Genomic DNA, 14,724 nt, shown 5'->3' with positions numbered 1-14,724 from the left:
TTAAGCAGATTAATGTTCTAGCTTGCAATCTTTGTTCTTTTTGTTATACTGGAGTTGAATATGGATATTGATATCATAATGATACTAACACAGCGACTAAACATTGTAACTTTTTTCACTATTATATTAGATCCTCCAGGTCGATATATTTTTTCTTAAAAAAGTGCATAGAAGCTCGCACATTTTTAAATCAAGATAAGCTCAGAAACAATAAAAAGACGACGCCCTGATTACTGATCTAACGTGGACTTATATCACCATGTCAAAAATCATAGATGTGTTGAAATTTAAACATTATTCTGCGTACTTAACTTAGTATTAAGTAACTAATTAGAGATAAATATATTAAGTCAAACCCACAATGCACCAGCCCGCTTAAGCATAGGGATCAATGAGCCGTTAAGATGAAGACTCATGACCTCGTTGGCTCCACCAACTAACTCTCCTCCGATAAAAACCGCTGGAACCGCCGGGCTACAACCAAGCCGCAACAAGGCCTGCTCAATCTCTCTCCCTCTTGATACCTCATCTAGCTCGTAAACGGCTGGATTCGCTCCGAAATCGCAGAGCAATGTCTTGACTGTGTGGGACATACAACATAAGCTTTTGCTGTATATCACCACGGGTCTCTCCAAAACCATCCTCGTGACCATCTCCATTGCTTGTCTTATATGGTATCACACAGCTAAAATCAAACTGCTTAGTTTTTGTTTCTTTGTTTTACAATTGGAATAGGTTTATGATTATGAATCAATATCTATGTGTTTTACGGGTGAAAGAAATATCAAACAATGTTTTTGGAAAAGGTTTAAATAATGAAACTCTTGATTCGACTCGGAGAATAAGGTTTTGTGAGAATGTTGTGTGTGGATATGAAATTGGTGAGAAGTCTTTGTTTATATAGAGGCAGCGAATACGATGATTAGTGGATCAGATCGGACAAGATGTTTGGATTTTGTTTCTAACGATATCGTGTCCGAAAGCGACACCAGCTCAATTTTATTTTTGGATCACGGAATGTAAGTGTTGAGAATCTACTGATTTCCAAAAGTTTTATCGTTTCTTTTAGTTGTCCATATATGCATACGTATGGCGAAAGATGAGAATGTCATTAGCTCGTACGGTTCCATAAGGCGAGCTATAGGTCAATATCAATTAAGATAAAACAATCACAAATCATTGATTAAAAAAAGAAAGTATCTGCTTACATTGTTCTCTGTTATAGCCTAATATAAGCTTGTTGTGGCTCAACAAGGTATTAAAAGAATGTTTTCATCATTTGAATAAAAAACGATAAACAAAAACATGCATACCAATCCGGCAATGTAATCACGACCTAGTGACAGTACCATAATTAATCAGTTCATGATTAAGTCTACTTCATGCAGCCTCGGATTATCGCCAAATAGCGTCCACTTATAATCAAATAAAGTTTTGTAATTCAGAAACATCCAAACTTCCTAATTAAATCTTTGCAAGCATAATTATTCCAAGGCTTGAAGTTAAGCTGGGTTTTCTTTCTTTCTAGCATATATAAAAATATGTTAACCTCTTTCTCGATCAACTTAAAAATGGAATATGTAAAGCTTATCAAAGAGGCATCTTATGAGTTGGAGAAGTAGTTATCCTAAATAAGGTCTCTTTTTCTTTAAGGCACGTTCCCTTCTTCTTCTACGTGAGGATTCTATTCTCGACTCGCCATTTCCACATTTTTCAACTAAGTAAAAGTTTCTTTTGTAGCAACTATAAGAGAGAGGAAGAAATGTCTTCCATATACGTATGGAAGTAATAACAAATACTTATACATATGGGCATGTCCTCGAGGTCCCGGCTCGTTTCAATAGTTGATTCCCATGCAACATGTGGTGTAATTAGTTTCTATCATTCGTTTGGAAATATACAGATTCGCGGAACATGGTTCATTGGTTTATTAATATACCTAAAAATCAATCTAAATGTTTTTAGTAATGTTGTTCAGCATGATCTTTGAGATGTGAGGAAACATGCAGCAGCGATAAGGCAAAAAATCCAGTTTAGATATGTAGATGGTCCCATGGTGTCGGATAAGATACGTGGCCTAGACGGTCCATTCCATTGCAGCATTGCCAAAAGTTCTAGTAAATTTACATTAACAATAGTGGTGGTCTCGACTCGACTCTCAACAGAATTATTGCAAAAGGTGACATGACTGGTTTTTGATGATTTTCCGAAATACATTTCGATTAGGGTTACTGTTGCTAAGAGGCTATGTTTCATGATTCAACCATGATTCTAGACTATATTTTCTGTAACTCAAAAAGGAAAAGAAAAAATGCAACTGTACATCTTTGATAGTTAAGAAAACTCTACAATGTTTTGGTAACCCATGCAACTGTTTCATCTTACTTGTAAACCTTGAATTTTGTAGCCCTATCTAATATATGTTGTTATCCATGATTTTTAACATTTAACACACAGGTCTTTTACCCTTGTCTAGTTCTATTGAATCAATTTTTGGAACTTGGGGGGGGGGGGGGGGGGGGGGGGGGGGGTTGGTTTGGGTGCTGGTGACTATCCAATAAATAAGTTAAGGAACCTTTTTCAAACTGCAGATGCTCCCTTCTAGTCTTGCTTACATATACAAATCTTGCTTACATATACAAATAAATAAATATCTATTACATATAGAGATATATATATCGTATATATATCACTTGTCAGAATAAGAAAATTAATAGATTCGCTGATGGTTGCATGTGCGACTCTTGGACCTCACAGTTTGGCTTGCTAGAAGGCCAATAGCCACATTATTCGGGTTCATGCATATTGGAATCACTACAATGCTTTATTTTCCCTTTTAATTTTGGCAAAATATAGCACACATATTCTCTATATATAACTTTTTCAACACTTTTCAAATTGTTTAACTTTTAGAGATATGTGATTACGTACTAAAAAAAATTGGTTTAAAACAGGTTATCTATGAATTAAGTTTAGGGAGACCGAAAACCATTGGTTGCACACAAATAGCTGAGTTAATTGTTTATAGTTTTCAAGTTACGTTGTTGTATTAGTACATATAGTGTAAAGTGTATCAGAATATATAGGATAATATTACTAATAAATTATAAGTACAATCAATATTATAAACCAAAGGTGTTATTACTCTGCCAGGCAATTTGAATGTCGTAAACATGTATGCCATACTTTATGGTTTAAAAGTTTTCTATAAAACTGGCAGATTAAATTATAACTAGTAAACTAAGTTTTTTTTTTAATTTGAAAGATAGCTAGTAAATTTAAGCAAAAAAAAAGATAGCTAGTAAATTCAGTTAATAATGAAATGTTGAAACAAGAGCGCACTGACCCAGTGGTAATCACTTGAGGGAGCTACGACTCCAATACGAGAAGTCACCTGGATTTAATTCACGCTGGCCACTGGAGCATTCACATTTTCTCGCTAGGCAACCCACTATTTTTTTTTTATATAATGCAACGTCGATGATGATAATAAAATCGCGAGGACGGGTCGTGGCGTCACATATTGCCAATTTGCCATGTACGATTGTCCGTGTAACTTGTGTGGTTGCTCGTGCAACTCAAGTTGCATTCATCTAATCTAAACTTAAATATTCTAAGAAAATAAATCTCTTTTTCAATTATAAAAGAGAGATGCTCAGAATACTTTTTTACACATGTTCGTTTATTGGTGTATTTACCTATCTATATAACGACGTGGAGGAATGAGATTGATCCAAAAAAGAAAGTTGAGATTGATAAAGACGAACTTGGCGTCAGCACAAAAAATGCTTAAATCCGCGACCGAGAAACGCGTGTTCCCACAAACGATTCCGAATCATATTCCTTCTTTTATTTCTTACCCCCATACTAAATTTTCGACTTTTTCTAATAAGGAAGAAAAAAACTGCAAATTGTATAAAACATATTGCTGGCTACAGAGTAATCCCAAAGGGCAAGCTAGGTAGATAAAATACACTGTTCGAATCATGCAGAATTTCAAACTAATGTTCCTACAGAACTTAATTATTTTGATGCACAACGAAAATAACTAACTTTTTCACCTTATGATCATATACATTTGTCCTCTTCTATCGTTCCACATCCGCTGCATATATATGGAGGTAACATAACAAGCGTCGTGCCATATTTGTCCTTATGATTCAACCCTATATATATACCATGAATGCGGCTTTGCACTTTTGAATTAACTCCAGCATTGCTCCTAGAACTATCTGTTTCTTTGCGTTTAGATTATTGTTTGCGTTTTAATAATATTATACAGTAATATATATATATATATATATATATATATATATATATATATTGGAAACGCAAAGAAAAGAATCAGTAAATTGGCTTCCATCCGCTCTTTCTGCGTCTTGACTTCCATCTCCTCTGTCCCCTGAATGTTTTTATTTTATTTCATGTTGTGGGCAACTCTCTCTTTATTATACCACTAGAGATTTTTTCCGCGCCTCGCGCGGATTGTGTCTTATAAATTTATTTTATTTATAATATTATTTGTCGGTTTTTTTATTTTACATTAACTTCTTATTTTTCCAATGTTATTTTTTCTTAATTTAAATTTATATGTTTATAATTTTTCATTTTTCTTGTTGTAGATGAAGAATTATATTTTTTATTGATGGTTTTTTGTATGTGATATAAACTTTTTGATATTTTAAAATAATGTTATATATAGTACGATTAACACATTAAAAAAGAGAAACATATTCAGGCACATTTTACACAGGTTTTATATGCATAATTTTAAACATTATATATGTATATATTATAAGTTTGAAACATGTAAATGTTTTCTGAAGCTAAATACTTGTTCTGAGTTTACATAACTTATCGAAAGTTTTATCCCTTTTTAAATTCAAATCACAGAAAAAAAATATCAAAAAGTCAGTATACATGGATTTTTTGGGCTTTTAAATCAACACTGAAAAATTACATGAATCAGATAACAACCGTTTTATAAACAACTGGATAAAATTTGACCGAGCCAAAGATTTTCACACAATATGTTCTTTCTTCTTCAAATTGCGAATAGCCTATAAGCACAAGAAAAAAAATCATAATTTTTGTTTTCACTTATATAACATTTTTTCTCCTTTACACACGGAGTTTATTACACTGTTATAAGCAATGAAAAACTCTATTCATATAAGATTCACATCTATGCATTTTGACAAAGAAGAATTTTAGCCATCTTTAGTTTCAGAATGGACCAACTTCAGTCATATACACTATATTTTCTCTATGATTCAAATCTTATGATTTTAATATATGTGCAGATTTTCATATGAAAAAGCACGCACGTCATCTATCATTCAACCTATTACTTTTTTCAAAGTAAATACTATAATCCACATGTGGTTAGCTCCACAAATTAATCTCTTTGGATCAGTTTACTAAAAAATATAGATACTAATGTTAGAAAAGAATATAAACACTATCAACAACAAATATTGGCACAAGTTTAGATTTGCTGCTGAAGTTTGGATTTCTTCTCCGGCTGATCTACACTCTGTTGCAGCCTGGATCAATCAACCTCGCGTCAATGCAGATACGCATGCTACTCCAGTCATCAAGCTCTAATTTCAGTCAACCATCTACCTGCTGTGGAAAGAGCGTAATGCTCGTGTGTTCACAGCTGTTTCCTCACCTTCATCAGTCATCCTTACCTCTCTCGACCGTATGATGCGTGACTGTCTCCTCTCTTACCCGACAAGTTCTTCTTTCTCTTCTTCTCTACTTCTTTTTATCTTTCTTGTATAAGACTTCCTTAAGGCTTTTTTTACCTTGAGTTGTTGTTGGTTGTTTTTGTTTCCTTGCTGTAATAAGTTGTTTAAAAACAATAGTGTAACCTTTCAAAAATTGATAATCTTAGCATCTTACCAAAAAAACAACAAATATTGATTTATTTATGTGAATATGTATTTTATTTTAAATCATTATAGTGGACGAAGAAAGCACCATAATTTGTACAACAAATTTTCTTAGATTCACGTCATGATACTCACCATTTTATCATTTTAATTACATAATTTTACATGAGCTTCTTCACCTTCCCCGATTATTTTCTCTTTATTTATAACTACAATATAAAGTTATAAACTATATATATTATAAATTAATAATTTATTTACCCTTAAAGTTTAACGATTAAAAATAGAACATAATTCAATATAGATATATGATTGTATTAATAAATTAGTAGTTACAAATTTGAAATTTCTAGAAATATCAAAAGTTGTATGTTAGTTAATTATCTTATAAATGACATTTATTTCTAATTCTTTTTGGATGAGAATATTTTGGCTGAGGTGGATAGTCTCAAAAGCTTTGAATTTAGTCCCTTTTATATAGTGGGATATCCTTTTATAAACATCATTGTATATGGCCTTTGCTTAAAGAAAGAACAATCTTAGAAGGCCTTGTCAAAACTGCTCGGTAAAAGATAACGGCCCGAACGACCCAACAAGTGTATATAGATTGCACTTGAAAAATTAATATCATAGGAAATACGATACATTCCCCTGCCTGCAATCTTATAAGACACAACACACATGTATTCGTTGAGTTTTTCGGACGGTTTGAGGCGCATATGCCCCCCCCCCCCCCCACCCACAAAACGTGACCATTCGAAATGTTTGTAAGCTACTTGATTGACTTTAAAGATCCCAAAATTCACCTTCAACAATATCACACATAGATATTGTTATTGAAAACTGGAATAACCAGTGTTCAACTAGACTAATGTGAATGTATCTGTTTTGGTGGTTTGATATTGCATTGTCATGAACAGTGGAATCATTAAATTAAGCGAACCCCTCCATACCATTAGTAGTGGGTTACGTGTAACGTAACAATACGCTTGAATTAATTCGGTCCCGTTTCCTTTTTAATACTCCTCTTACGTGATATTTAGGAAACTCTTTATTTTATGTGTGTATGCCCGACCAAGTTCTTTCAAGAAAGGAAAGAAAAAATATGAGTAAATAATTCTGTCGACATATTAATTAAGACAGCTCAATACATAATCACATTTAGTGATGTACGGTAGTGTAGTAATAGTCTGATAAATTTGGTCACTAGACTAGGTTTGATCATATTCACATTATGTAAAAGAGGAGAATTATAGTTTATTTTTTTTTCTAACGAATATAACTATAATATATATATTCTCTCCGTTTCACAGATATATACTTTAGTGTTTTCACACATATTAAAAAAATACTTTACTGAATGTATTGTTTCCTATGATTTCAATTTTCAATAAATTTTAACTAATAATAATTTAATAAAATCAATTTTTTTTTAAAAGTCACTTTTTTCATAGAAAATACCAAAAAGTATATTATGAAATAATTTTTTTTTCTAAAACATTTAACTTAATGAAACGGAAAGACTACTATTTAACAGTTTTTTTATTTTTTTGGACTGCCAGTTATTAAACAATCTAGGGATGAATTCTTCTATATTAATGAATTTATCAGACTAACGTATGTTTATTAGGCTAATGACCATTAAACTGAGCAAAAAAAAAAATACAAATCCAACTACCGAATCTGTATTATACTGTACAACTGATGAATAGAAAGCTTTTTTAATGTCCAAGTAAAATTAAGCACACGTTAACGAGTTTTGGTTAACAATCATTGACTGCACTTACTTATTCCACGTGTCATGTGATGAGAGGATCGACGGTGGTTCGTTTATAAAATGGGGCGTCCTCTTGATCACTTAACGAGTCCATAATGCTTCTCCGACAACAGAGGCAATTATCCACAACGCTCATGTGCATTGTCTGTTACGAAACTCTTATTAGCTGTTAAACAGCCAAATGGAGAATATGATGTGCCGAGAAGCAGCTGAATGACGATCATTCCCCCACGCAGCTTAGCAATATTGTTACTTAATCCGGTTCGCAGTCATTGGTTCAAAATCAATTGTTTATTTTTAATAGGAAATTTATACTGTTACATGTCTTCAATGATTTTATTAATTTTAGTTAATTATAGATTACGTATTCGTTGCGAAGAGTGGCACTGCCACATGCAATTCTTTTTTTATGATGCATTGCCATACATACAATATAACTTGACATCCAGAGCAATATATATTTCATTCTTTATACAGATTTGTCACTCAGAGAATACGGTTGTTGACTCTGAAAAGAACAAAGTTTAATGGACCAAAATAAATTAAAAGAAAGAGAATTATAAGTGTGTATATGAAATTCGCATTGCCTAAAAAGCCTTTAACCGGAGGAAATAGATTAAAGGGATGTTATTCTTCTAATATATAGCGTGAGCTTAGTGATATGATTTAACAATTTTTGTATAAGTATTATTAATCTATATGATATATGTCGGTGACGTTATGTAAATATTGAAAAAAGGTGTTCGAAAACGACAAGCTTGTTGGTTAAAATATTTGTCAATGACTCAATGTTTTCTACCTTCAAAGTCTGATTTGTTGGGTTTGACTATCACACTAATATTTTTTTTTTGTCGACTTCTTTTTTGTTGACGACTACAACACTAATATACATTTAAACGTTGATAATTTTAGATATGTACAGTAGTAAATTATAAGACGAGGAAGAGTCATAAATAAGCTGGATGAATAAATGTGGCCCAAATGTGACTCGTGAGTCAACTTGTTTGATGTTTCTTTTAGGCCGGCATTTTAAATTAGACCTTTTCCTTTTCTAGAAAACTCGCTTTATAATTTGAAATAAACAAAAAAAATAGAGCTCGTAATCATATTTAAAGTTGATAGACGTTAAAATTTGACCTAACGACTTTTTTTTTTCCATCTGTGTATTATTATTTAATAGACAAAACCCATAAGCAAAGCCCATACAAAAACCGACGGAACAAATCCAAGGCCCAACCGAAAAAAAACTAACAAACAAAAGTAAAACATAATAGGCAAAGCCCAAAAAACGAAAGCCCACCACCGATTTACTCAAACACGTTGAAAAACACGTGTTAGAACTTCAACAACGAGGCCAACACGCGTCGTCATCTACCATCGTCTTCTCCACCACCGGAGAAACACGAAACGTTCACCGGAATCTCGCCGGGAAACACGTGCAGCTTCCCATGTCTTCATCGACCGAAATAAACTTCACCTCGAAACCACCAGAATCACCTGGGACCACCACGACGAAAGAAAACCTCCAACGACTGTGTTGGAAGGCAGGAGAAATCCATCGTCTCCAACACAAATCCTTGTGCTCGTTTTTCAAAGAGCTTCAATCGACCTAAATTGAGATCTCATCTAGAAGCTGAACCACCGAGCACAAAACCGAAACTTCTACCCCTTTGGATCTGAACCGTAAACCATTCAAAACCACAACCCCGGTACCAGCCGACATCACCAGAGTGAAAGTGAGTCGCCGGAATCAACAAGCCAGCCATATCTGTTGTGGGAACCAATATATGCCGGAACCAAAGTCCGAACTTCGGGAAACCTTCACCAGAATTAGAAACCGGTGAGATAAAGGGATCAAATTCTCTTGCTCTCTCTCTGAAAGAAACTGATCATGTTGTTCAGAAAAACAAAAGAGAGATCAAGCTTTCTCATCATCTTCTCCGTAAAGGATTTTTTGATAGAGAACGGAGAAGAGAGAGAAAACTACCTAACGACTTATTTCAAAGACGACAATGTTATAAGTTTTTTTGAGAAAGAATTTTGTTATACTTCTTATGTCAATAATATAGGGGTTATTATCTGTAATCAGCTATTAAACAATAAATTTACTAACCGAAATTTATGAATACACAAAAACAAGTAATAATTCTAATACATTTATTTAAGTATAAATACTCTTTGTCTAATATAGTTTCTGGCTTTTAACAAACAAATGATTACACATAACAAAGCTCTATTATATGACCAAATATCAATTAATGTTTGTTCTGTTTTCTTCTACCTCATTAACACTGAAGATTATGTGAATTTTGAATCAGTTATGTTTGTTATGTGAACTTTGAATCAGTTCACATAGTCCATCGATATATTGATACTATAAGCTACACCAGTTTGGTTGTAGTTAACTTGTAGAGTATAAGTTATCATTAACTATGCTCATAGTGGTAATTTGATGGTAAGAGGAAACTTTGGAACATAGTGTAAACTTGTATATATGTGTTGGATTCGATTTTTAACTTAAACAAAATTGCTAGTTTTTGACTAGACAAAATTGAAACTATGCCTTATAATTCATTTAGCAAATCAAGACCTGAATCACTTGTCAGACTAATCTCTAATGGCATTAGTTGGAGTTCGGTCCATGCATTCCTAGTTTACAAAGAAACTCATACGCATATATACTGCATTACGTAAATAATTTGGATTTTAAAAAGAAACTGCAATACTTATAAACTAATCGTAAACGTACAAAACATTATATATATAATCAAGTGGTATTTGGAAAATATACTACATATTTTTTTAAACACAAATATACTACATATTACAAGTATACTTTTGAAGGAGAAAGATAAAAGAAGGCGTGGGCTTGAGAATATTGCTCACAAAGCGTGAAGGCATATCCTAGATATGGGACCTACTTTCCGACCATGATGATTCGTCTTTCTCTCGCGACGCCGTTAATTTAGTGTACTAATCTAACTTAAAGAAGATTGTGTGTTTGTTTAAAGACAAATTAATAAATCGACTTAACACAGCTGTTTGCATATAGTATCTTCAGGAAACGGAATTATTAAGGGTTATATAAGTTAAATTCAGTAGCTATGTAATATGTATGCTACAGAGTGAAGCCAATAAACATAAAATATATAACTATTTATAAGCTAGGATTCACATCCTTCATTTTTAGCATTTGTTTTTACCAAATGATTCCCAAGCTGTATGTAATTAGATAAAAGATAAGATGGTAATATTAAGTTATTCTGTAATTGATGAAGATAATGAACGCAACGTTTATATACTATCTCAATAAACCATTTGTAAACAAAAAAAAAAATCAATTATTATAGCAATTGTCAACCGATAGTAAACCGTATAGTTATAGAAACTATATCGATTTCGGCTGAAGATATCATCAACACACAGAAGAGAACAAAATCGTCTAAAATGAACTCTTAACCATTTTAATCAACATACGCATTGCACAAACGAGACAAAACAAAGAACAATTAAACAATCACACCAGATACATATGGATATTACTATATTTGTATATGTACATTATAATATTTTTTTGTTAAATAAAATATAATATTCCTTAGTGACCAACTATATCCTTCCATTAAAAAGTTCTATATATTTAAACTTTATGATACATTCTGACCAAAACAAATTCAAGATAATAATTTACATAAAAGTTTATACATCTATTCTAAGATATTAGTAACTTAATGTCAATAATTAGATAGTCTAATGCGTTTGAATAGTATCTACTATATAATATGGTGGTTAATGTTTAAAATGTTAAATTGTGATCCATACTGTTTAATTAGTATGTGTTTATATATCTTATTTTTGTCGACCTGTTTATATATCTAACTATTCTATCATCTTCATCAGCATTATTTTTCAAAGTAAGGTATTAAATTATACTGTACAAACTAAAAAAGGTTAAGCAGATGGATATTTGAATTACGTAACCATTAATCTAAAATTTAAACGGATAATGATTCCCTCTAATTTCATCTTTAACTTTAATAAAAAGATTATCCCTTCGATAATTAATTAAATGTCAAATCGTTTTGTAATAGAAATTTCATGTCTTTTAATTTTTGTTTTGTTTCTAATTGTTCCTTTACCTTCCCCCTTCCTCTTCTTCTCGCTAGCACCCACATAAAAAAAAAAAAAAAGTTTCCTCGATTAGTTGATCTGCTGCTGGTCTCAAAATCTCTCTCCAAAGATCTCGAGTTAGAGAGAGAGAGATGCATTGAAAAAAAGGCAGAGACTTTTCCTGTTTCGTGTCACAGTAAAAGGAACCTCGAGATGTGTTGAGAGCTTATCATTGTTGGGATTCTCCGGTTGATTGATTTTGTCGGTAGGGTACTCTTTTGTTTTAATTTGAATTCTCGAGGGACTTAAGCTTCGGAGATGAGTGGGTGTTTGCCTTGCTTTGGATCTTCGGCTAAAGACGCTGCTTCTAAAGATTCTGTGAAGAAAGAAGCTTCAGCTAAAGCTAAAGACGCCTCTCTTACTCAGTCTCACCATGTCAGCTTAGGTGACTACTTTTTTTCATTACATAGCTTCGGGATCTGTTGAGTTTTCGTGTCTTAGATCGATTTAAGCTTCTGGGTTCTCATAAAGTTTGTACCTTTGGTAATTAACGAGTCTGTGGACTCTGTTTCATGAGATCTGATGTGTTTTATGAGCTTTGGTTATAGCTGTGATACAATTTAGCTCCAAATTACAGTTTCTGTTTTGCTCTCTATACATGGAATGTAATTAAGAGATGCCACAGTAGATTGCAACAAACAAGGAATGATAAAAATGTTAGCTTTAGGTTTCCAGATATAAAGAGAGTTCTAAATAAGGATATGCTATCTACTTGTAGAAATGAAGGCATGTGAAAGTCTAATACTTTCTTTATTTGTAGACAAATCAAAATCTAAAGGAGGTTCTGAACAAAAGAAGGAGCTAACCGCTCCAAAGGAAGGGCCAACCGCTCACATCGCTGCACAAACGTTTACCTTCCGTGAGTTAGCTGCCGCCACTAAGAATTTTCGACCGGATTGTCTTCTTGGAGAAGGAGGTTTCGGACGGGTTTACAAGGGTCGTCTAGAGACCACAGGACAGGTGAAGTTCTTTAAACTCAATCAACACAAACATCTTTTTATTCTCTCATAAATCAAACTCAAAGTTTGTCTCATTTTTAATGTTGTGCAGATAGTAGCTGTTAAACAGCTGGACAGAAACGGTCTACAAGGAAACAGAGAGTTTCTTGTAGAGGTTCTTATGCTGAGCCTTCTCCATCATACCAATCTTGTGAATTTGATTGGTTATTGCGCTGATGGTGACCAACGTCTTCTTGTCTACGAGTATATGCCACTAGGATCGTTGGAAGATCATCTACACGGTAAGCAAATCAATACTTTTTACTTTGTACTCGAAACTACCATATATAGAAACTACTGCGTTGTATAGTGATATATTAGGAAAGTTTTTCTTCTATGCGGTGCATGTGGAAATGTAGAACTTTTGTTTGTTTCAGATCTTCCACCGGATAAAGAGCCTCTAGACTGGAACACGAGAATGACAATAGCAGCAGGAGCAGCCAAGGGACTGGAGTATTTGCATGACAAGGCTAACCCTCCTGTGATCTACAGAGACTTGAAGTCATCTAATATCCTTCTCGGCGATGGCTATCACCCAAAGTTATCTGATTTCGGGTTAGCTAAGTTAGGTCCTGTTGGGGACAAAACACACGTCTCAACACGTGTGATGGGCACATATGGCTATTGTGCACCTGAATACGCTATGACAGGGCAGCTCACGTTGAAGTCTGATGTCTATAGCTTTGGAGTTGTGTTTTTGGAGCTTATCACTGGTCGGAAAGCTATTGATAACGCTCGAGCACACGGAGAGCACAACCTCGTCGCATGGGTACGTTTAAAAATCTCAACTTTGCATCAACAAAGTAGAAAGTCTCAACCTTTTGCATTCTGATATGATAGTTAACGCTTTTGGACCGTTGCTTGGTTACACAGGCTAGGCCGTTGTTTAAAGATCGTAGGAAGTTTCCAAAGATGGCAGATCCATCACTGCAAGGGAGGTATCCAATGCGAGGTCTGTATCAAGCGCTTGCTGTTGCAGCAATGTGTTTGCAGGAACAAGCAGCTACAAGACCACTGATAGGCGACGTGGTGACAGCTCTAACGTACCTAGCTTCTCAAACGTTTGATCCTAACGCGGCAAGCAGTCAAAACAGTAGAAGCGGTGGTGGGGGGCCGCCGTTTATCAGGACGAGGGATGAGCGGAGAAGCATGGGAGATGGGAGTAGCTTGGATAGTCCTGCGGAGACACGCAGCAGGTTAGGGTCACCAGCGACTCACAAGAACTCTCCAGACTACAGAAGAAGGGATATGGTGAGGGAAGTGAATGCAGGATCAGAGGCAGGGAGCGAGAATGGAGGAGGGTCAGGGAGGAAATGGGGGTTGAGCGATGTGGAAGGGACAGAGTCACAGAGAGGGAGTCCAGCGAGTGTTGGGAGGGGAACGAGAGGGACTCCAAGGAACCGTGATTTGGATAGAGAGAGGGCTGTGGCGGAGGCTAAGGTGTGGGGAGAGAATTGGAGGGAGAGGAAAAGAGGTATCAATGGACCTGGCAGCTTTGATAGTTCAAATGATTAAAAAAGCTTTGTATGTTTGAAAAGGTTTAGATAAATTGTCTTTATGGGAAGAGGCGAAGGAAGAGAGGGTTCTTATGAAACATTTGTTGAGTCTGGTCGGGTCGGTCAGTTGTCGGATTTGATGTCTGAGTCAGAAGAGAGGCTCTTCAATATCGTGGTTGAAGCTCAAGAACATGATGCGAATGATGAGAGATTGGGCAACTAGGAGGGGATGAAAAAAGGGTTGTTTTTTCAAGTCGTTTTGGTTTCTTTTTTAAACGGGTTGTTGTATATGTAATATGGGAGGGAGAATTTGAGTCGATTCTGATGTTGTACTATTTTTACTGTATCATGTGTTCTGTTCTGTCTATCGATTCGAGTCTACCAAA

General features: G+C 34.4%; 2 protein-coding genes across 2 annotated transcripts; one reads left to right on the top strand and one right to left on the bottom strand.

The window, feature by feature from the left end:
- Nucleotides 1–97: 97 nt before the first annotated feature.
- On the bottom strand, nt 98–1,452 carry LOC103845821 (monothiol glutaredoxin-S2). Its single transcript, XM_009122711.3, has one exon. It carries the CDS (start codon nt 657–659, stop codon nt 351–353), a length of 309 nt encoding a protein of 102 aa, XP_009120959.1. The 5' UTR covers nt 660–1,452; the 3' UTR covers nt 98–350.
- A 10,391-nt stretch (nt 1,453–11,843) lies between these two features.
- Nucleotides 11,844–14,703, top strand: LOC103845820 (serine/threonine-protein kinase PBL27). The gene is made up of 5 exons (XM_009122710.3): nt 11,844–12,229; nt 12,605–12,804; nt 12,895–13,084; nt 13,220–13,611; nt 13,716–14,703. The coding sequence occupies exons 1-5, from the start codon at nt 12,103–12,105 to the stop codon at nt 14,355–14,357; spliced, it is 1,551 nt and encodes a 516-aa protein (XP_009120958.1). The 5' UTR covers nt 11,844–12,102; the 3' UTR covers nt 14,358–14,703.
- Nucleotides 14,704–14,724: the final 21 nt, after the last annotated feature.

Source organism: Brassica rapa, chromosome A10 (assembly GCF_000309985.2).
Source record: "Brassica rapa cultivar Chiifu-401-42 chromosome A10, CAAS_Brap_v3.01, whole genome shotgun sequence".
In the NCBI taxonomy this organism is placed as follows: Eukaryota; Viridiplantae; Streptophyta; class Magnoliopsida; order Brassicales; family Brassicaceae; genus Brassica; species Brassica rapa.
Note: the sequence above shows the minus strand (reverse complement) of the source record. Positions and strands in the feature narration are given on the sequence as shown.

Coding starts and splice junctions, on each gene's coding strand:
- LOC103845821 (XM_009122711.3), bottom strand. CDS start 659: ATGGAGATGGTCACGAGGATGGTTTTGGAGAGACCCGTGGTGATATAC.
- LOC103845820 (XM_009122710.3), top strand. CDS start 12,103: ATGAGTGGGTGTTTGCCTTGCTTTGGATCTTCGGCTAAAGACGCTGCT. Junction 13,085..13,219: donor GTTGGAAGATCATCTACACG/GTAAGCAAATCA, acceptor TGTTTGTTTCAG/ATCTTCCACCGGATAAAGAG. Junction 13,612..13,715: donor AGCACAACCTCGTCGCATGG/GTACGTTTAAAA, acceptor TTGGTTACACAG/GCTAGGCCGTTGTTTAAAGA.